This window comes from Papilio machaon, chromosome 17, assembly GCF_912999745.1.
Source record: "Papilio machaon chromosome 17, ilPapMach1.1, whole genome shotgun sequence".
NCBI classification, from domain to species: domain Eukaryota; kingdom Metazoa; phylum Arthropoda; class Insecta; order Lepidoptera; family Papilionidae; genus Papilio; species Papilio machaon.
In genome coordinates, this window is record NC_060002.1 from 784,932 (window position 1) to 809,438 (window position 24,507).

The following is a 24,507-nucleotide window of genomic DNA, read 5'->3' on the forward strand; positions in this document are numbered from 1 at the left end:
GTCCGAGTGCGTTGCCTTGCGGCACGCCCGGCTCCCGTGAATACCTGTACTAGGGAGTTGTGTAGGTAGAGACAAAATAAGCAATTCCGTCGATCGGTCCCATGTTTGTCCACCACTAGAGCCTTGGCTACGTAAACACGAAGCCTCACGTCGGCAAATAGCGTGAGGTCGAGGCAGTCGAAGGCTCGCCTAAAATCATTTTTAGTTTAGCCCACGTAATGCGATGCAAGTTGAAATATAGATAAATATGCGTTGCCCACTCGAGTCGCTACTTCAGTCACTTCAACAAATCTTGTATCATATCGACGACACCTTTAAAATTTAAACAGAATTTGCGGCTTGTTTATTGAACCTAATTTTCATTGTCAAAGTATTTTTTTATTTGTGTACTATGTACTGAGCTCAATTTAGTATTTACCCTAGTATAGTATAGACATTTGTTAATTTAATTTAGTTTTTATTGTTTCTATTTTCAAGTGATAAAAGCTAATTACCATCACATCTGTCACTGGCAAATTCGGTAACAGTAATCGTGTTAAAATCGTCGACGGCCGTAACAAAAACCCGGTATCCCCCCGCGATAGAGTATCGGAGAATGTTGCCAGCGCTAAATAAACGCGCCCGCTGGCAAATTGTGCGTGAATCAACATCGGGAATAATAGCCCTATTGTATTACCATCACTCCCCTCATGCCTGTAAAAACAGTGGCTCTATCAGACGCGCTTGATCGGAAAATGATGTAGACGATGTGACGACACATTTGATAGTTATTGTTCTCGCGGAAGATCACAACTATGGGATAAATTAAATTAGCTAATCGACATTATTTCACACAGCTGATAAATTATATTTGCATTTTGAATTTTCAGATATTCATATTTGTGCTGACTTAAGTGTTTTTGTAAACTTTTATTTTGCTATTTTATCAGGAAAAGTTACATAACCATAGCGAATTTATAATTTGTAATGTAAAAAGCGTTGAAAACCTAAGTCGAAATGGGTTGGTAAACATTGGCTTCCTGGTATAAAGGAAGACAAATGCGGCCGGCTGCTACTGACGCGTCCACTCGCCGCATTAGACGAAAGCTAAGTGACGCTCTCGAGGCCGCAGGCGGTTTTAATTTGAGGCTGACCGGTGCCGAGTGCCTTTGACTCCGTTTGATGTACGCCACTCGGACGCTCAGGTATCGCGAACATTGATTTATGACACGTTTGAAAAAGTTTTGCTTATGTTTTTCTGACCATAGAGTTTGGAGTTTATGTTGGTACTTCTTGGTTTTGGACTATATAGACTATATAGATTGTGTTATGTTTTTGAATCTTGTGTAGGTCTCCCCTCGTTGTGTCTAGATACAAAATTTAAAATCTGCTTTATCTTTCTGAATGACTATTAGATTGTCCAGTAGCTTTACTTTTAAAACTAAAAAAAAACACATTCAATCAAACAAAATGATGCATTTTAGTTTAATCTGTTGCAATACAAGTAAAATATCGAACAGTAGAATTGAGCAGATGACGTGTCGGGGTCCGTTCGCGAAATCCATTAGTTGTGAGTAAATATTGACCGGCGACAACGCGACTCTGCCCAGCGCACGTATGTTCTTCACGTACAGATCGACAATTTCACGTATAAAATTTTCTGTAGACACACAAACATAAAGACAAGTGGTGTGGGAAGAACTATGAGGATGGGTAATTCGGTAGCACGTTCGTTGTCACTTATATTGGAATTTTATTTATATCTTAGTGTTTTATTTTCGTCACTACATAGATTATTTCTGACAAACATACTTCTAAGAGAATTTAAAAACTAAGCATAGTCTGCGTTACTTTTTATTCAATATAATTATTTTGCAAGAGCGTCGGTTGCTCAGAGGTTAAACAATTGACGTGTAATCTGTAGAGCTTGGGTTCAATCCCGCCTTGTACCTACCGTTGATCTAACGTTCACACGTTGAAGAAAGACATCGTGATGCAACCTTCTCATATCTGTGAAGAAATTCAAAGATATGTGTGAAATCAACCAGCACTAGGCCAGCGTGTTTGACTATGGTCTAGTCACCCCTAACTTAGGGTAGGCTCCGAGGTCAGTGGGGACGTAAAGTAAGCTGATGATGAAATATTTCGCAGAAGTGACATTTCAACAAGCACATTCAAAAATATATTTAACAAAGATAACATTAAAGTATAACTTCAACAAAACAACAAATTGTAAATCGGCAACATTTCGATTTGTTTAACTTTCACTAAAAACCTCTTTGGTCATGTTTTTTTTAAATTTCAAGTGTGTTAATGTCATCCAAGTTTTCCTCTTGCCTGTATTTATTTGGAATGCTTTAAGTATATCGTGAAATCATACGTAAATCTTATAATATTAAATTACACATTCGTCGTTTGAGTTTTTGTATATTTTTAAATTATTTCTTAGTAAGGGCCAGTTTTATACTTATATATGATACTTTGATTCATGTTCCTTCATCTCCATCATCTTCCATTTTTTTACCTTTGATGTTGCTGTTTAAAAAAAACTTTTATCTTATCTAATATTATAAATGCGAATGTTTAGATGAATGGATGGATGGATGGATGGTTAAATTGATCGATGTTTGTCTGGAGGTATCTCCAGAACGGCTCAATGGATCTTGATGAAATTTGGTACAGATGTAGAACATAGTCTACAAGAACACATAGGGTACTTATTAAGTTTTTTTTTTAATTCCGCGCGGACGGAGACGCGGGCGAAAGCTAGTAATAAATATTATTGAATGTCAAATACATATTCAACATAGATATAGTATGTTAATGGACAACAATGTTGAGAGTCGACACCTAGAGGGCGTCCCGGCGGGGTCCGTCACGTGCAGCTCTGCCGGCCCCGGCCAATTTCACGGCAATTGCCCGGTCATCAAACACACTCCCACTGTCCACGCGTTAAAGATTTTCAACTAGAGAGCACGGTCTGAATTATAATATCAAAATCTAATACCAACCTTTGGAACCGAGAGCAATTTCATATTTACAACAATATTTCAGCGAGAAAATTGCTTAGTGCTTTTCCGAAAATACTATATCTAAATGTTGGAAGTATTACCTACATCTAACTTCCTCAATTAAAATCAAGATGTAAGCATATTTTAGTCTACAGAGGATTATTTCTAACAGCTAATTTAAAAAAAAAATGTACCCAAAACATATTTTCGTTTTCAAAATCTGCTATAATAAATATTTAGTAAGCAATAATCTGTAATACAATCAGCTGTTCGGCAGCCATCTTGATTAGAACAATGACTTTCAATTCATCAAATTGTGATACATATCTACATACATGGTATAGGTTGCCGGTGACCGAAGCCGTCCGGCCATCTCCCTTTGCAATTACTACAGCATTTGTTGTGAAAACATTATGCATTCTCAGTTCTGACCCCGAAAACTGTAGCTAGGGTTGTAGATTTATTTCACTAAGAAATGGCGGGAAACTATTATGACAGGTTTGTTTTTTAATTTTGGTTAAAGGTAACGAAGAGGCGTGTTGTCTTATTCGCATGTCAAAATTATGATTCTTCTACAATATACATATAGAATTTAAGTTGTTTTTTATGAGTGTTGTTCGTCATGATTTTATAACATTTGATATGTAGGACATGTGGATAAAAAACTACAAACATCTGTTAACTGTCGCGTCATTAAACGCTTTTATTCTATTAACCCTCATAAAAGGTAAAGTGCCCGATCAAAATAACTACAATTCGATTAATATACGATTTTAAAGATTCCCCGACTCGATAACAAAATGTCCGTCCCTATTGACGTTTCTACAAAGCGCGGCAGACTATTTTTTTCTTACATTGATGTGGCAAAGATACGGAATAATACAGCCAAAACAGAAGCGTAGAGGTCCTACAATGGCGACGAAAGTAAGACAGAATGGGGAGTTATATTGAAAGACCCTTTTCGGAACTTGAGTGTTGTGTAAATAGAATGAACTCTGAATCCGTCGGGTATAATGCGTGGAACATTGCCCGGTCTTACACCAACTGCCGAAATGACGGCTGAATAATGGATATTTTTATGGTGAAAAACGTTCTAAAATGTTCAATTTTATTTTATTGCTCTTATACTTATAGTAATTTTATATAAGTAAATTCTGGTAATAATTTTCACAAGTGTCGAAAAATCCGTGCGCCGCAGTAACGTTAAGCAAGAATTGCTCTCGTCCATATTTATTTTGTTTTTAGATAGTTAACACGGAATGAATGAAAATTACTCTTTAAATATGCTTAAATTTCGGCTGCTCAATTTTATTTTTGTCTTTTTAATACAAGTACTTAGGTAAAAAGAGTAATCTAATCTTAACAGTGGAATAGCGCTGCGACTTTAAAAATACGAGCTTTCGATCGAATGTCCTCTTAAACTTCGATAGGCACAGTTTACAACCATTTGTCGTCGTTATCAACACATTAAGAAACATTTATAAGCTAACATCGGTTGCAATATACTGAATTAAATTTGAATCGTTTGCAAATTATTTTATAGTTACATGCAGAAAATACTTTAAAAAAAGCCCTGCCCTGTTTTGTACCATAAACATGTAATAAATAAATATAGGAAACTGGGAAATATGTAAAATTTAATATGCATTTAAAATAATAAAATAAAACTCTAGGTATATTTATTACCGTCCAGCTATACTCGAAAATATTAAAATATTCTCATATCATAAGATAAATGTATTAAATAAATGATATTTTGTATGTTTTCATTTTAGTAGTAGTTATAGAAATAAACTTATATTCCACTTTTAATATAAAAAAACGCTATTTTGAATCTGTGCAAAATAAAGCAGTGCGGAGCAGAGCGTTCAGCGCGCGGGAAACGTCTAGTGTCATTAGCGAAAATGGCGGGCTGACACTTGAGCGTAGCCAGCGCGAGGAGTTTAATTTTTTCATGCTGTTATTAATTCCTTTTTTTACGTAATGATAATGGGACGCGCTGGGACGTTTGTGACAATGTAATTAAAATTGTAAAATTTCCGCTTTAAGTTATCATCATCATTTTTTCCCTTGAAACTTTTTAATCTGTACGTACGCTATTACATCGCGAAAGCCATTATTGCTCTCAACATCTACCTATAAATGTTTTGTTGACGATCTTCATTATCAAGAAATAAATTTATTTATCTGTTAAGTCTTGGTCTGCAGCTTGATGTATTTATGCAATTTATTTTTTAAATTAGATTCAGATATGAAAACTTAGGCAATATGAAACCGACTTAATATACGAACAATAAATGTTAGAAATTCATACATTATAAACATTGTTAACGTCAATTACTACAGATTTTATGTCCGCTTTTCCTAATGTAGCCTTAAATTTTAATATGAAATTTAATTGTTTTTTTTTAATTATCGACGTTCTATAATGATCGTCATATGTTTTCATCTGCCAACACCTTACTTATACTTTGGTAGTGTATTTGAGCGGCTGCTTTAGTTTCCAGGCTGATGACATCGACGTCGGGCGGCATGGGCCACGTCAACAACATGGGAGGGCTGGCGGCGTGTGCTGGACCAGACGCCAAGCCGATGCAGTTCCCGCTCGCGCAGCGTAGGAAACGGAGGGTGCTTTTCACACAAGCTCAGGTGAGATAGAACAAATTCTGGTCTCTAAGTTTTAAAATTAAGTCAGAATTAAGAAAAACAATAGTGAAATAGTACGTTCGTAGTATCATTACGGGTAGAAAATGAGAGACGCAATACGATGCTAATAACTCGACTAACACGAGGAGGTAAGTATTTTTTGAGTAAAAGCCTTGATCGTTTTCCAAACGTGAGATTTACGGGTTATAAAACCTTCTTCGTGTTATTAAGTTAAAGTTAGTCAAATCATTTATCTTACTTTATATCAAAGATGAAGATAAGCTTACTACGTGAGGACAACTCAAGCATGTTAACAACAATTTAAAGATATATACGCAGTTTATCTTGATCGCACCAGGGAGCGCTGACATGATTAATATTAACCTCACGCACCCTGTCTAAACTTTTGTTCACTTAACCCTTAAACTGCGCGCACTTTGTCCGCCAACCCTCCAGACACGGGGGTGCATTATTTGCCGATCATTTTACAAATAAAATACGCATGGGGTGTTTACCTGGTGGATTTAAAGCTCGCTGTTCACGGTTACTTATTATTTTAATATAATTTTTTCCCATCTTTCAAAAGTAAGTCCAACTTCAGTACCTTATTGTAAAACTAAATGTAATATGGAAAGCTCTCAATTTCTGATTTCCATATATTTTTTTTAACTTATTTTTTATCGGGATTCGAACGTACTTTGTTTTATAAATGAGAGGTATTCTTAATCCCTATGCTGTAGGGTACAATCGTGTGAGGGCAGTAAAAATCTGACAGACATAAAACTGTCGTTAGTAGTCGGCCTTACAACGCTCCGTCGGGGGAGACGTCTCGCCTCGTCTTTATATAATTTTATTTGCGAATACGAATTTATTTTACCATATTATATTTATCTCAATCATTTTTATTTGAATGTTAGTTTTGTAACGAGCAAAATAAAAAAACATATTTTTTTTAAATACAGATAATGAACAAAAGGTATTTTATTGTGCAAATAAAAAACAAAGAAAAAATATATCGACGAATTGAGAACCTTCTAATTTATGTGAAACATCTATAGGCTCACTTGTAAACCGATTTGTTGGCGTGGCGACGCTTGCCGTGGCGACAGGTCGCCACGCCATACTAAGGTATACATATTATTTTAATAATATTTAATATTATTTATTATTATCATTATATTCATTATTATCATTATTATTATTTATTTAATTATAATGTTTAATATTTTATGCATATTACTTGTACAGACACGATGTTTCACATCTGCCAGGCGTCCCATGACGGCTCACAAGTTTTTTTTTGTAGTCGGTTTAATATATAAGAACGAAAAATTCATAATTCTTAAGATTTAGTGCGTAAAACATTTTTTTTTATTTCATTATAGAATCATAATTTCGATGGGTCCTATGAACAAGGGCAAGTAACAAATTGGTGATTTTTATTTTCTTGTGTTAAATCTTCATCATCATCACCAGTTAGGGGTGACCTCCTTGTTTATCAACAACATGTACAAAACGAAATACACATTTAAATGTTATTTTTTGTTGAAGTAAAATGGCCTAAGCGACCTATTTCCCTATATGGTTGAAACTTTGAGAGCCTCTCCTAAAAAGATGTCAATTTGCACATTGGCCCTTATTCATAGGAGCCATCGATTGATTTATTTATTTGTTTAATTATCTACTTATTGTAAAAACTTTTTATAGAAACTTTATAGAAGTTTAAATATGACAAGTATAATATTAAATGGCTTTTTTAGTTACACTTTATCCTACAAGTCGAGAAGTAAATCGTACAATTTCAGAGAGATGGAAGTAGAATGGTATAATGAGGGTAGGAAACCGGGTCTGTATACCGCAGGGGGGTGGCGGTGGGGTAAATTAGAGGTCAGACTTATAGACCCTAATATACAATGTATGTATTTAATCGAATCGAACTATTTAAATTAAGTAATGAATACATATTTATCGTAAACATTTTTTTGATTCGCCTTTTGTAATAAAGGCAACGAAAATGAATAAAAAAAAACAACACCGTCTCTAAATGCAAATATGTAAATTAAAAAAAAAATCAATTTATTTTAAAATTTATCACGCTTTGATCGGCTTTTGTTTATTAAATTGTGACAACACTCGCTAAACATTTTAGTCAAATCAGTTACTAGGCTAGTGTCGATAGCGCAAGGAAAATTCCCTTGCAGCTTTAACTTCGACTCCGAGACTTGGAACATTACGACATAAAATACTCGATCGATGAAACTCGAAAACATCAAACAACGTCTCGAGTCGAAGAAAACGAAACATCAAGAAGCTACCCCCTGCCCTCCAGCTCCGCATGCCAACCCCCGCTCGCCCAAACACCCCTCGATGATATATAAGTAATTAGACATTCCCGCTACCTGAGCCATATAACGCTAACGTAGCTATTTAATTTGGAAAGGGGATGCCACCCCCGCGGCCCCTCCCACTCCGGCCCCGCCTCCCGGGGGTGAGCTCAGATATGCCACCTATGTTATCCGGATCATGTAATTAATTCTATTCCGGGAAATTTCTCGTTGCCTTTACAGATTTATCGCTTATGTGAGTTTCTATGCTCGCATGTGTGCGTGCGTGTGATTGTTCATCATGTTGCGTAAACATAGATGAAATAAAACAATGAGATATTGAGAATTTCTAGGGTTATTCGAGACATACAAGACCCCAAAAGATAAAACAATTTTATGTACCTATGTTGAAACATGTCCCACACAAACGTATAGACCCAGAAAAGTACACAAAAAAAACTTAGGTACCTACTCATTTGAATTAATTCACTTACTCATCCTACACAAGGCAACTTAAATATTTTAAAGTAATGTTGTATCCTTGCGTCGCAATCGAATAAAGGACTCGCATCGAGTTGAATCGTCGACACGAGTCATGTATTTAGTCAGTACAGTCAGACATAATGACTACATGTCAACTCTAGATTTGCTCCGCCATCTTAAAATAAATGGCAACTTTTTCGTTACGATCTTGTCGATACAGGACAATATAATAAAATGTCACAAACGCGTGCATGTGTACTAAGCTTTATGACATTTTATTGCGTAAGTCACTTAGCAACTGAGATCGCCGGGATTCAAAGATATAAATTATCTTGTGTACGAAGGGATTTACTCTTGTGTGTAATATGTGTAAGTGTCATAAGCGTTCGTTTATCTTTGTTTTCTTTTTTATATTATAAGGTGGTAAAAGAGCAAGCGGTCACCTGAATACGCATAAATAGTGAAGCGACCGCTGCCCATAGACATCTGCAATTCCAGATTCGTTGCCTACCTTTAATCGACAGAGTAGGGAACGCACAGAAAGATGATATATCCTCTTCATATGCGTCCCATCCTCCGTCAAATCCACATTCCCTTCCTATCCTTTCCTTATAAGAAAAGGCTTGGAAGGGAGAAGGGAACGTGGACTAAAATGAGAGTTGGAATAGCGTATATTTATTTTCATGTATGCAGGTATACGAGCTGGAGCGGCGGTTCAAGCAGCAGAAGTACCTGTCGGCGCCGGAGCGCGAGCATCTTGCCTCACTCATACACTTAACACCCACGCAGGTCAGTACCTTTATACACACATACATTTTATGTTGTATGAATTTACAATAATTGTGCATAGCTTCTACTATTCTTCCTTAAATATCTTATCATTGCGAAAACTAAATTGTAGTGAAACTTAGGAAAATTGCATTTCATTTTATTTCAAGTAAGTCCAACTACAAAAACTACATTACTAAAATTAATTCATTACACTTTAATTTGGAGCACTATTTAACAACGATGGTAACTTTATAGTGCCGCATCTTCAAATAAAAAAAAAAACAATAATTTCTCCCTCTTGTCTATACTATCAATTTAAACAGATACAATCATAAATAACATAGCCCACAATAGCCGACCACTCAAGCACAACAATATTAAGGCGTCACCACACGCCCCGAGCGCGCGGCATGTCGGCGACACAGACGACATAAATCAGTTCACAACAGGCAACACCAGCCTCGGGCTATGACCGGGACATCCCCTATTACCCGGATCCAATTACCGAACACAAAACGCCCACGCGGGGACGAAATGCCGCCGGCTAATGTTTTACAACTTCCGTCTGTTGTTGCAACCGAAAAGAAAAACAAATCGGTTAGTTCCGACACATGGGTAACTTCAAAACGAATAAATGGATATGGATGAAATTTGGAACAGATATAGTCTGGAATAGGACATAGACTACTAATTTATTTTTAATTCTATTCTCTTAAAAATAAATTTATAATAATATTTTAATACCAACATATCTATGGGAAAGACCTTAAACTCGTTTATTTTTTGGGGCGTAGAAATTTGTTATGGGCACCATTTTAATTTCTAATATACTGTGCAAGTTCTCTAGGTTACGAGGTCAAAATATAGCTATGAGATGTCTAGTAACGATATTTTTTTATAAATATGTTCACACGGCGATAGTAGGAGACATAGGGTGATTAATATCGCCGAGGGTTATCTCGTTAAAGGCATCTCGTCTCACGCCAGCGGTCTAGAGGACCTCCGATCACCTTTGAGTTGCAAAATTTCACTTGTTTGGATTTTTTTATTCGAGTGCTGTCTTCAAATTGGAGAGCTCTTTGATGACGTCACTGGAGTAACGCAGCGTACCGTGAGGATGCTACGCTGAGGGGATGTTTGTGGCTTCTAAGGTTTTTATTATTATAGTGCTTGGTGAGTTCCCTTTGAAGTATTTAGGTTTTTGATCTGAAGAGGTCAAAAATTATTTATATTGGTTAGTTCCTAATCTTATCACGAATCAATCCAGTAAAAGTATTACAAGTGAAAATTTTATAAAATTTATTCGTGATTTTTTACTGATCCAATTTATCAACGTTAATGTTAAGTGAAAACGTTTAGCGTATTTTGTTTAATAAATTTATATATGCGGCCGCAAATAAACCATTCACGAGTTCAATTATTAATATCTGTCAAAGGCACGCGGCGCACTTTCCCACACCGCGACGCGCGCGAATTCGAATCCTTCACAACAAAGACTCGATAATCTCGGCCGTGTCAATATAAATTTCATAAACTCGGCGTATAACCCCAACAAAGGGCCGCAAACATCCATGAATAATCTCCATTCTGAGGGTGTCAACACCATTTACGACGGAGCGTTTTGAATTCGCGCCAAAACAAACGTCAAACTGACGCGGCGGGAAACAATGACGGGGCCGCGCGGTCAGCGTGCAGCCTGTCGGTGCTGGTTTGCATAGAGCTACAATCGTTTAAATTAGATGTCAGTTGTCAACAATTTTACATTAAATATTTAAATAATTAATGAAATGAAAAAAAAAACACCCAAAGTATAACATATTATGTTGTAAGGAATTCGAAACCATAACGAATAACAATAGAGTTCTTACATAAATCAAAAATTATAAATAAATCCACATCAATTGATCATAAAAAATTCTCAGTAAAAATCATAATTGTATATAAATTAATGGGTTAAAATTTAAAATAATTTAATTTCACCATTCTAATCGGGTTATTCAATTGTTTCAAAAACTTGAATTGTGGTCTGTGCTTTGCATACTTCATTGTTCGTATCATCAAGGGCCTGACTAATTTGACTCATATCAACGTTGATTGGTTAAACTGTGGTGGTTAAACGAGTCCTAATTTACTGCTAGTTTAGATTTATCAAGCTTTGAAACTTAATAATTATATACATGTAAAAATGACAAATTATACATCGTTCTGATAAAATTATTAAAAAAACTCTAAAAGTATGTTACCTCTACCAATAAATCATTTTATATGACGCAGTGTTCCCATAGACCTAGACCATGTATAATGAACCTAGACATGCATAATTAAATTTTGCATAACTTAGCTTTTTCTCACAAAGACACAACATTGAAAATGGATTTAAACTTTAACATACAGTAGAAAGGTGCATTTTACATTAAAAGTTTTCCGTTATCCGTAAAAGGGATAAAGGCTAAAGAAAGTTAAATTTTTTACAAATAATATAATTTTTACCAATTTATAACTTTGATAACATTTACATTCAGTTATATTATTTCTATTTTAATTGACGTAGTTACTTAACACTCTGATCCATTACTGGTTAATCTTGGCTGGCTTCAACCTTAACTAGTTTTTCGGTCCATCTTAGTGTTAAATGTCTTAGGGTCAATTATTCCCGAAGAACTGAGGACTCACAGATATCAGTAACATTTTGAATTGGGAGATCCCAATTTGTAGATATAAATGGTCTAAAAGAAACTTTTGGGAATCTCTGGTCTAAATACAATTTTTCTGTGACTGACTTTATTTTCAAAATTTTGTAAATGTTGACTATTTGTTAGAAGGTTTGTTGGTGCAAGAAGAGCGATTGTTGGTGAAATTGCTAACCCTAGCGGAGCAATAGGCGGTCGCGATGTACGAGTTAAACGCATTCCGTTCCTGCATATTCATACCGTAGTTTAAATACATGTAGGGATGCCACATGACCATAGACAACTCAATGTTTTAAAACATTGAAAATATGAACTTAAGTTTCACGGGTTAAGACACATTTTTTAGAAGGTTATTCACGACAAGACTTGGTTTCTTTTTTATTTTAAATGTTGTAATGCAATCATGTTTATGTCAAAGGCTTCGCTACATCAAGTATAGAATCCATTTATCAGCAGGAAAACAACAATTCAGATTATAAGATCCAGTGATGATGAAATGTACAATATTAAGTCGTATCTTCGGGACTGTTGTGGTAGTACATTGTCAGCCCTGTATAGTCGGGAGTGCAATAAAGGCGAAGTTGGAGCGCGGCGATGGCCACAATATTCAGCAGTATTTGATTTTCGGAGCGAACAAACAGACGGCTCGCGTTTCGTTATTTAACTTAAGTAAATTTCGATGTTCGGCCCCCGCAGCCCGCAGCCCGCTGCCCGCCGCCGCTCTGCCACTGTTGATACAGCACCTCCCCGGCCGCCGCCGCCGTCGGGATGAGAGCTTCCATTTCAAAGCAATTCCCAATACGAATCGTTTATTAATCTCCTTTGATACCTTGTTTCACAAACCTACACAAAGTGTAATTGTCAGATCTGGTATTTAATACATTGCAGAAGCTTCTACAAATCTGATTTGATCTAATTTGAGTTTTGGTTTTGGTTTAAAACGTTACTAGTACAATTGTATTACTGATTACACCACTTATGCAATAGCATATGAGGAAACCATAGAGTATGTACATTTTTTGTATGTTGCAACACTATCGAGTGGAGACTGGCGTCCATTGGCCGCTGTCAGACGTGTTCTGACAGCGCGTCATTGTGCGCCGGGCCGAGCTGAGCGCCATTATCTTATTGCTCGCATTAAAACATCTCGAGGACCCGCATGCGCAGCTTCCGGCCGCCGAGTGGCAGGCACCAGGCAGACAAAACGCAGCCGGATCGTGCCCCGCACAATGGGAAGGGTTGATTGTGTCGAATGCCGTGTAGGTCTTTGTTTCCCGCCTTTTTTTAATAACCCACAGATAATGAATGAGTCAAGCGCGTGACTATATGCCGCTACTCTATGCCATGGGAGATTTTTTGTTATTGTTCAGCTCTTTTGACTAATTATTCTACACCAAAAAAACACCAAAACAATGCTACTGGATTGGCTACACCATATACATATTCGGGTACTTTGTAGTGCAAATTTATCGGTCCCAAAAACAAAAAAAAAACGATGTAAGCCTTGTAAGGGCATTTTGAAGTAAATCAATATCACGATATCACAATATCACGACAATATCAAGTCTGCACTAAGCAATGAAGCTTCATTTATTGTGTACAATAAGCAAGATAATTGTTAACCAACAATAAACAAAATTGCGTATCCTTATTGAATACTATGAAAACCGCTGATTGTGGAGTAAGGTACTCGAAATATTAAAAAAAATTACAAAGTATAACCAACAGCAATTACTTTAGCTAACCCCAAATTTGCCACAAAGCCTTCGCAGCCTCAATCTATAATAGCCTATAATTTTCCAATAATTCCACTTCATTTTTTTTCCTAATCTCCTAATCGCCGTGAGATTTCAATACGTTTCCTGTCAGAAGCCGCTTGCAATGAAATCATTTGCTTTATTTCGCCGATAAAGTAAAAAAAATGTTTATGGTATCATAGTCAATAGAACCGCTCGCGCATTCAACTTCACCGATATGTCAAACCGAATTCCCTCCAATTCTGAGATGAGGATGTAACATAAAAAGAGGCCAAAGACATTGTAAATATACAAACATATTGAAATATTATGTCCATTTTTTTAGTTTAGTGTTATATTGTTTTGTTGTAGATATAAATTTTTATTATAAGCCCTAAGTTTTTAGAGATTTTTGATGAAATCATATATTATAAGCATTCAAAATTAAAACAAATCATATTCTATTTGTCCTAACTGTTCTTATAAGCAAAGGTCGAAGTTGTAAAAGTCTCTACAATGGTCGATACGATGACCAGGGAAAGCCTAGACGTCTAAGAGTTGACTACTAGATGCATTTCTTATTACTAACAAAATGACATTTTAAAAAAGCATAGAAATATAACAAAAATGTCAAATGCCAGAATGAATTCGCAAAAATTGATCCGTCCTACGCAAACATGGCAACACCGTGTATAGACTGTACAGACCGCACAATGCGGCCGCAACATACCTCGCAACAATAGATTCGTGTCAGGTGCATTATCCTCTTAGATAGCACTAATCTGCGAACACAATGGATCGCTATAAAAACACCACCATTCAATAAAATTTAATCTCCCATCAGATCTGTAAGGATTTTAATATGAAAACGTTGCGAAATCATGCGCAAAATTCTTCCCCTTTCTGTTACGTCCACTAATATTTTTACGGTTATTAAACAAATGCGCGGGTATTTTTTGAGGTTAAGTGTATTAATTTTTTTAAAAGAGAACTCTCGCTGTACGGTCAATACATTATAATATAATATAAGATATTCACATGACTTATAAATTATAAAATAACTAGCTCTTATCCGTGACGACGTCTTCGCGGAATTTAAAAAAAAAACTTGTTTATTAGCCTATGTGTCCATTCCGACGGTGTTTTACATCTTTACCAAATTTTATCCAGATAAAAGCAACTATTCTGCAGATACCTTCTGACAAACACCACTCATCCAATCAAACTGAAGCATTTATAGATCTGCTAGCTGTCGCCCGCGACTTCGTTCACGGGCAATTAAAAACATAATAATTAGTCTATGTATTCTTCCAGACTATGATCTACTCTACATCTATGATAAATTTCGTAGAGATTTGAACCGTTCTGGAGATACCTTCAAACAAACATTCATTTATAATATTAGTAAGATTATTTATCGGGTTCACTTGTTTAACACTTTTTCTTTCGAATTGTTTTCATTTCCTTTTTTTATTTATTAAGGATATCGGAAGAGTTGTTTTCAACAATAATTGTCTTGCCAGTTGTGAATTAAGTATATTATAATATGTCTATACGTTCCTCATACAACTTGTAGCGATATAATCAGCGTGTATTAAACAAATATTAATTTAGAGAATTGCTACATAAATATTTGTGGGGAGCTCATAGTTCACGGTCGAGTTGCAGGGGACGTCGGGCGCAAAGCTAATGCGCGGGAGCTCCCACGCAGAAATATAGGCTCGCTTATTTATTACATATTTATGCCAATTAACTGATCTTTTTTTAATGATAACATAGCATTTACAATAATACTAAAAAGATTACGGATTTCCATTCAGCGCGATCTCTGTTGCGTTATTTTTCGAACTAAGTGTTTAATTTTTCACTTCTTTATACTTATGTTAAAGCTCTTGACGCATTTACAATAATTCATCAGCTTAAAAGCGTGAACAGTGGCTTAAAAAAATAATTACATACATGCCTGCAAAAAGTCGGAATTTGACAACGGGATAGAAACAATCCATGTTTGTGATAGCAAAAATTGCAACATCCACAAAATTGTCATTTATTTATTTCACTTTTAAATTTAGTTGTGTAATACAGTTACATTAATGATTTTAAACATTTAACAAAATTGAATAGAGAATTGAAAATTTTGAAACGTCGCTGTCAGATTTGTGTGTCAAATGACGTCACAACAATGGCCGCCGCGGTCACTGAGTAAACACGCGTCTCCCCGATAGAGCATCAATGCTTCATTTATTTTGTTACTTATAAAAATATTGAACAGTTAAAGCAAAAAATAAATCAATAGTAAGTTTTAAAGTTAGCCAAGCGATTTTATACCTTACGCCCGAAGAAATACACGTTAACGAAATTCCGTAGATAACTGTACGTGAGTGAATGCGACAAATACTTCGTAAATTGATATTTTTTTGAACGCCGTCATATCGTTGTTATTACAGGTGCGACTTAGTGTACATAGGTCGCTATATGATTTAATAGAACTTTTATAAAGATGCACAATTTATAATATTATCATGTTCGAAACAACTTGTTTATTATAACAAAATTAGTGAAGTACTTTTCTTTATACCAATAAATCTTTGTCTAGTAGAGCGCAATCCAGGACAAATGAACAGATAACGTAATTTTTAAGAAATTATGATGTTACGAATGAGACGTGACTCAGTAAAAATTGCAATTGGTGTGGTCTATGGTTTATATTTTTATCTGTCATTATCTTTGAAATAACCACAATATCATATTTAAATTATAAAGATATGCCATGTAACAATAGGAGTATATTGTTAAAAATAAATAACATTGTTTTAAATGGACAAATCAACACGTCAGAGTGGGATCGAAATAACAGAATGAAAATGTTAACTCACCGTCGCCCGCCGTCGGGAAAAAAGTCGTGCAGCCGATGAAGAGCTAAACAAATACGAGGGCAACATTTATTTATATTAATTGACGCTTTAGGGTGACCATTATTTATGTGCAAAATTAATCACGATGCCTATTTTTAAGCTAGTTTTTTTTAATATGAACAACATAAACGCTAGTAAGAATTTAAGACAAACAATACTTTTGGTTTTAAACTGTATTGTGTACCTATTAAAATAAATAAATAAAATACTAACATGAGAAATTTTAATTGTATTTGAATAACTTGCTGTGTCTGGGCGTAGTAAAACGGATTTTAAAAGACTTCTAAGACTGCGACTTGATAATTATTTGTAAAGTTACATGCACATGGTGTGGTAACCACGAAGTGGAAATTAAACCTAAGCTTTAATTTTGTTTTAATACATCTTACAATTGTTAAGAGCACTTTAATAAAATATTGGCCATCAAACCGACTCCAAAGCGACTTGATTACTCTAATGATTATTATTTTATGGTGACCCTGAACTAAATAACGCAAGTCATTATTCTCAGAAAAGGAACACCTACGTACGATCTCGTACCTGTCGCAATCACGTACATAATCAGAAAAACGTAGGCATTTTGAACTGTATTTGTTAGACTGAAGCTCAAAATAAAAATAAAAATGCTGAGAGGTGGTATAATTTTGATAAATATGTTTCCATGAGGTTGGCGCCAAAATTGACTTGTTGACAGCTGTCTGGGTGGCCATCATTATATTTTTCCCAAAAATATTTTACAACCTATTGTTACGGAGAATTAAATCGCACTTTAAAAACTTAAGGACCCGAAATGATTAGTTTTGTTTAAATTATCATTGAAGGCGATAGACTAACAAAACGGCAGCTAAGTGGGTGTAAAGTTTTCGAACACGTAAAGTAAAGGCCCTTAAAGACGCACCCGAAATGTCGTATCACTCAACGACGAGAAACAACAATTATTGAGAAGTAAAACAAATAAGTTGATGAGACACTCGTGTGTTGAGTGCGTGTGGAAACACGAAACATTATGCACAAGAAGATTGAAAAGAAAGTACTCGAGAGGAGAGCGTCCGAGGCCCGGGAGAGCAATGAGCGACGCCCGCCGCCGCCGCACCTCGCCGTCACCCGCTCATTACCTCTCACTGGCACCTCGTAGGCCATAAATAATCGAGCGGCCGCGTGCGATTTAAACGTTTCAACTGCCAACTATTCCTCTATCACTTAACTTTGCTAATGAACGTTTGAGATATAAAAGCACCTAATAAATTCTACGTATTTTTCAGGTTTCATTTTGGTTAAATAATGTTATTTAAGTAGGTTTAATCAACAATAAAACGCATGTGGCAAAGAGAACTTTAAGTATGAGTGTGGAGGTACACCGGTAGAGATAGGCCTAGGAAGAGATTGGTGGATTTCGTGAAAGGTGACATGATCAAGAAGGGGGTGACAATGGAGATGACTGAAGACAGATTGATTTGGAGGACGGAAACCTGGTGCACCGACCCTACGTAGGTGGGACAAGGTCAATGAGATGATGATGAATCAACATATTTTCTTCATTGTCCCTAAATACCAATCATAATCAATATAAATACTGCTAGAAATGTTTTGCAATCTCAGTAAATAGTAGACTATCGTCGTTGTCTAAAGTGAACATTGAGAAAGTTGTTACGCAATCTATGCTACATCACGCCTGGATCGCTGTCGCAACTGATCTCGACGATCATATATAAAATGGCGGCAATTTATACTGTAACGTATCGCTGTGTGTATCAAGATGGCGGATATGTACGCGGGAGTTTTCATAACGAAACGCCGCGACTCGGGAAGCCGAGGGGAACACATCCATTTCCAAGAATAAACACGGAGGAAACTCTCTCGATGTATAAATAATAAATAAAGAGTATATTTTGCTGCGTTTAGAACGTTCGTAGACAAAGGCCGGCCGCTCCGCGGGGCAAACATCGCGTTCTGTTTATTCTTTCGTCATTAAGGTGGAGTGTTGACTGCGCTGCAGCGTGCTCGAGCGCTAATTTCAGGCAGGTCAGGCGCTCAGTCGCCCAGGATGTTGACTTTTGTATCGCGAACAAATTATAAGGTTACCATGTATTCGTACTTAACTAGGAGCATTAGTTGTGTGCACAAATCATAATTTTTAGGAATCCTAAATAAATAACGCCTTAGTACTTATTGCTTTTACGAAAAGGTAAATTGCTTCTTATAACTAAAAAATACGATTGCTTCGAATTGATAATACGTATTAGGCATATCTCAAATCTCACATTGCAGGAATGGTAACGAATTATTTTGAAAAAGTGCATCGATTGTTGCAAAAATTAAAAGGAATATTTTGTTTCAGGTTAAAATTTGGTTCCAGAACCATCGCTACAAGTGCAAACGACAAGCCAAAGAGAAAGCGATGGCGGAACAAAATCAACACAATCAGGTATTTACAAACAAACTAACACATCTACTTATTTTATAAGTTCAGTGAGCTTTATGTAAAAATAATTAATATTGAAACTAAACAAATGTTGCTAATCTTATTTACGGTGTATATTTATGGTACGAATTTTATTTACGACACAATTTCATATTCAAGAGTTTTACCATTCCTAAATATCCCAAAATGTGTACTTATTTTAAATTCCCACAGATTGCAAAATGATTTAATCAAACACTGGCTTTATTTCTCGTCGGCCATTTGTTCCTTAAATCTTTTTAAATTTCAATATCGGTAAATGAATAATGAATATTAAATGTGCGATAAAATCATGTGCTGACTGCGCAGCGGGCCCCTTGTTTGCGCGGAGACTTTGCCCACTCGATAGCGATCTCCCGGCCGCGGGAGAACGCGACGCCGAATCTGGCAACCCTACAATTATTATGATTATTTTGTTAACAACGGCACGCAATTCCCAGTTGCTTGTGTCACTAACTATAAAAAATACATTTTTGTTAATTATGTTTTTGGTCATTAGGTGGTGTATTTTTTTTAATTCGATAAAAATTTAAATTTAAATAAAAATTAAATTTAGTTTTTATAATTAAAATGCCATAATAAAGGCAATCCCAACTCAAGTTGATATATCTTGGTAAAAACACATTATAGTTAAGACATGAATTACCTTAAATAGCATTTTGTTCTTTACAAGTCTTAATATAATATAGTCGGAAGGTATAAATCCCATTAAATATCTACAATATATAGTTCTGGGTATTTTTATGTTTAATAGTTTAAGAAAAATACAATTGTACAAATACAATACGACACTCAATTAAAATCAGACATTAACAGTAAGATGAAAAGGCGAGTGCTGCCAGAAGTCGAGAATTGGCTCAATTTGTGCAAAAGCGCGCGAAGCCGCCGCCGGGCGCCAGAATGTTGGCGGGAACTTTCTCCGCCGGCAGCCGGCATCGGCGCAACTCGACTCCAGTTTATTGATCGAGCACCATTTCTAATTAAAACAGTCCTTGAATTGTGATAACTTACTTATAATTTCATTTTTCTTATATTCTTGGAAGGATAATTCGTTTAGTTATATACTCGTTTTAGTGAGATGAGTAATTATCACATTTTATTGAAATCTTCGTTATACTTACTAATACATATATAACTCGAAGAGAACGCAAAGAGTTTTCGCAGAACAGTTGAAAAGGGCCTGATTCAAAAGTATTCTACCGCGCGTATTGTGAGAAGGTTCCTTTCTCTGCAGCCTTGACCAACTGGTTGCACAGTCGGTGGTACACTATTTTTTATCTTACTGATATTGTAAATGCGAAAGTTTAGTGGATGTATGAACAGCTAAACGAATTTGGATGAAATTTAACTCAGAAACACTGTCTCGAATAGTGCATAGGCAACTTACTAAGCTTTTTAACTCTGCGTGCACGAATTAGTTAGTATATTATACACAAAAGAATATACATATTTATAATTTTTTGTAATAAAACTAAAGTTCAGAGATAAGTAACAAAAAGGAAGATAAGTAAATTGGCCTACGACACACTAATGAATAAGTCTAAACTGATTATATTCTGGCTTTAAACCTGGAATATAAAGTCGTTAATATGAAATCGTTTATCAAATTGCTTTTGTGAAGTTTTTTCTATCAAGGCTTATTTTAATGAATGTATTGTTATTTAGTCATCATCTTCACCACGGCGGGTGGCGGTGCCGGTATTGGTGAAGGACGGTAAGCCATGCGGCTCGGGCGAGTCATCTTCGCCGGCTCACAGCCACTGCGCCACACCCACGTCCGGGTATTCAGCGGCGCCGGCGCAGGCCGCCTGCAGCAACCCGCTCGCCTACCGTCAGCCCGCCGCCTACCAGCAGCAGTGCTCCGGCTACCTCCCGCTGCAGGGCCGCGCCTGGTAGAAGTTCCCACAGCTTTACCACGAGACAATGTTCAAGGAGGAAATGTATTTCGATTAGATCCAAAGCCACGGTTTGAATCTCATTACATATTTTTTGAGTGCAATTATTATTTCATAGATCTAAATAATAGACAAATAGAAAATACAGACCATCTTTGGTTTGTTCATTGTAAATTTGATGTTAAATCATTTTAATTACATTGGATTAAGCTGGAGGTGGTCGTTGCTATGATTTTCATTGATTCAAACCAGTCAAAGGCATCAAAACCTAGGAGAACATTGTCACTGGTAAAGCAACGCCGGGCGCGACCGATCTGACAGACAGGTGAATCGCGAGTGGTGCAGTGACACAATGACGAGTGACGAGTGCCAGTGGACGCTAATGTCGTGCGCGGTGGAGCAGAGTGGGGGAGGGGGGGAGTACTGTGTACATAATTAGAACTAGTTAAGCACAATTACGGATTTGACTTTATTATTTTTGTAACGTTCCGTTTACGAGATACATTTTTAATATAGAGAAATAATAAATACAATCTTAAATTAGAATGTTTTTGAATCGTTTAGAGTTTTGCTACTGCTGTTTATTTAGATTTTTTTTAAATATACAGTAAGTCGAATAGAGATATTTATAGTGTAGTGAACTGTGAACTAAACGTTGTCTCAATATTGTTTTATCTCCTAAATACATATTAGGATATATGTACATGGATATGCAAAACTCTAGACACAAAACGGGCAACACTCAACCCATAGACACATAAAAATTAAATGTCATTTCAGTTGTCAGAAGAGTCCATGCAGTTTAGGAGACTATGATCAGACATACAAACTCACATACAAATCGTAGACCAATGAACATTGATGCTACACTAGTTTTGATGATAGTTTGTCCGTATACATATATCTTAACTAAAAAAAAAACTATACTTAATTCGTTTATAGTTCATTCCAACCCATAATTAAAAATTTGTAAAGATTTGTACCATAGTAACATCTTACTATCTATGCCATTCTTCGTAAATATGTAATTTGCAGAATTGTTTTTTTTTTTCATTATTCATTTTATTTACTAATATAACTTATATTCTTTTCTAATTTTTGTCACTTTTATTTAATTTTATTTTTTTTCTTTTTCCCACAAAAAAAATAACGTGACAACCTATATCACTCTGTAATCTTATTTTACAAAAACTTAACGTTATAATTATGTATATCTCAATTTTAACAAATAGCGTAAACACCGTCTTTCATTGGCAGTTTTTTTTTAGAAAAAATTTAGTTAATCGTTGGAATAAATTATAAACAAATGAGTGTATATTCAAACAAGAATATCTGGCCAGGTGACAAAGTCGTTACTATCGCGGTTAGAGTCATGACACAAAATATATAAAACCTACTTAACTTTAGAAAATTCCATAAAAGAAAAATACAAGACAGCTACAGTACAGTACGACAAAAGACTTGTGAAACTTTATTGACATTATCTGGGGTCGCGTTAGTGAGCTGTCGTAATTTAGTTTGACTCATGTCCACTGGTTCAGATATTCATAACGATCTTTCCAGAATGTAAAAATGCTTGCGATGCGACAGATTATGCGAGTCAAATTGTATTTTGCTGTAAATAACTGATATTGTAGTTAATTGTTGTGTGAATAGAATAATTTATGTTTAAAACGATCAGTGTTTGTGTGTGTAGATAGTATGTGTAAATATTATTGAGATAGACGAGTAGCGGGCGGAATTCATTATGACAGTTTATTTAATGTGTTGCCAGTCTATAAATCTTCAACATGATTTCTTGCTCAAATATAATTAACATTGCATACTGTACTAAATTTATTTTTGAATTATGTATTAATTATATTTTAAATCAAATGTATTCCTTCAAAAATTACAATTTCTTTTTATTTTTGTTTTTGACGAAATGTATTTGAATAATTTTGAAACAGCATACAACGAATTATTTTTTTATTTTTCAAAGAATAATAAGAAATATGTAATATGAAATTCAAATTATTTTTACATTTTAATTATAATAGAGAAAGGCTGTAGTGTTTCCATCAGTTTAAAATAACAAACATGTAATTGAAAAAAAATTAGAAAACTTTAATTCCGTAGAAATAAAACCCCGAGTTGTTTGATTTGTACTTAAATCAGCATTTTTACTTTGTGTCATAATAAACGAATAGTGTAAATAATTCTTTAGTAAGAAATTCTCTTTAGTGAATTGACAGTATCGTAGAAAATGGCGCGAAAGAAAGCGTTCATAAATGAATTATAGCAATAAGCACCTTTTGTTGTAAAAATAAAACTAATTTGTCAGTTGTAATAAAAACAAAAATGTAATTAATGTTTTTTTTTTAATTTAATTTATACAACTTCTGACAAATAGATGGATTTAATTTCGATTAGTTTTAGGGAAAATTATAACGAGTAATATTATAAATAATGCTATTAATAATGAGAAGGAATTTGTAATTATAACGAGAAAAGAGGTGTAATGAATTTCGATTTATAAAATTAATAAAAATTAACGAGTTTTATTCCGCTTTTCATTTATAATGTCTATTAGATTTAATTTCTTCAACACTTTTAATCAAGCAATATGAATTAAAAAGAAAATATTTAATGTAACATCGTATAAAAACAATACATCAAAACATTTATAAAATGTTTATATCGCTACCCTCCTTAACATCATTCGTAAGCTTATTTCATTGTCTTCAATATTCCCAGATTACCAGGTAATCTCTCATAACGCGTAACAGTTTATTCCGCATGGCAACATCGACTTTGTTGTTTGAATGTCAGTCACGGCCCGCCAAAACAAAATAATAACATAGCACATTAAATTTGCAAAAAGACGAATGTGTTATAGATTCAATACTGCATTTTAAGCGTTATTCTCTCAGACTTTAAGTTAGTTTTCTATTGTACTGTGAAAAGAAATAAAGTTGTATCGGAATAGATACTCAGTTTGGTAGAACAAAGCGCGCACGTGTGCGGAATTACGGAGGGCACGTTAATAAAATGGCGGATTAACTGAGAGGGACAGGTGAGGGCGGACCAAATTGAAACTATTGGCCTCTTGAATTTGTAATACTCGTAACAGTTTCATATTACGACGGATTTATAACAAGCGCATGACTTGATTTGACTGGCATCGTATCTTTACTATTTCATTCTTTCAAGACGTTTTTTCTGATTTTACAAATGCAATTTCAATTTTAACTAAAGAATTTAAAAATTAATTTAATTTCAACTGAATTTTATTTGATAAGAATTATATGCAAAACGGTGTAAAATATCAATGAAAACGTAACTTTAGGCCACCTAAGGAACTGAAAATAGCCGGAGTTTGCTCTATTTCAGTATAACCTTTGCAGTGCCATTATATTCTGTTAGTAGGTTGAACCTAAACAATAGATAGGTAATTAGCGTGCAACAATACGGGCCTTCCTGGTCGGAAGTGGTAATTAGACAAAGGCGGATGTATTGTGGCAGTGGCATGGCGGGCGGCGGCGCATTGTGCGCGCTAACATCGATCGCCCGCCACCGCACGCAGCACGGGTTGCCAGTAATGGGAAACTGCCAAT

General features: G+C 35.3%; 1 protein-coding gene across 1 annotated transcript in view; it reads left to right on the forward strand.

Annotated features, from left to right (window-relative positions):
* The window catches only part of LOC106708765 (homeobox protein Nkx-2.1), a 30,022-nt gene extending 8,617 nt beyond the window's left edge, over nucleotides 1-21,405 (forward strand). The window contains exons 3-6 of the mRNA XM_014500318.2: nucleotides 5,491-5,639; nucleotides 9,137-9,232; nucleotides 18,894-18,980; nucleotides 20,682-21,405. Coding sequence (XP_014355804.1) covers nucleotides 5,491-5,639; nucleotides 9,137-9,232; nucleotides 18,894-18,980; nucleotides 20,682-20,912 — 563 coding nt within the window. The 3' untranslated portion in view covers nucleotides 20,913-21,405. The remainder of the gene's footprint in view (nucleotides 1-5,490; nucleotides 5,640-9,136; nucleotides 9,233-18,893; nucleotides 18,981-20,681) is intronic.
* The last annotated feature ends 3,102 nt before the right edge of the window (nucleotides 21,406-24,507 follow it).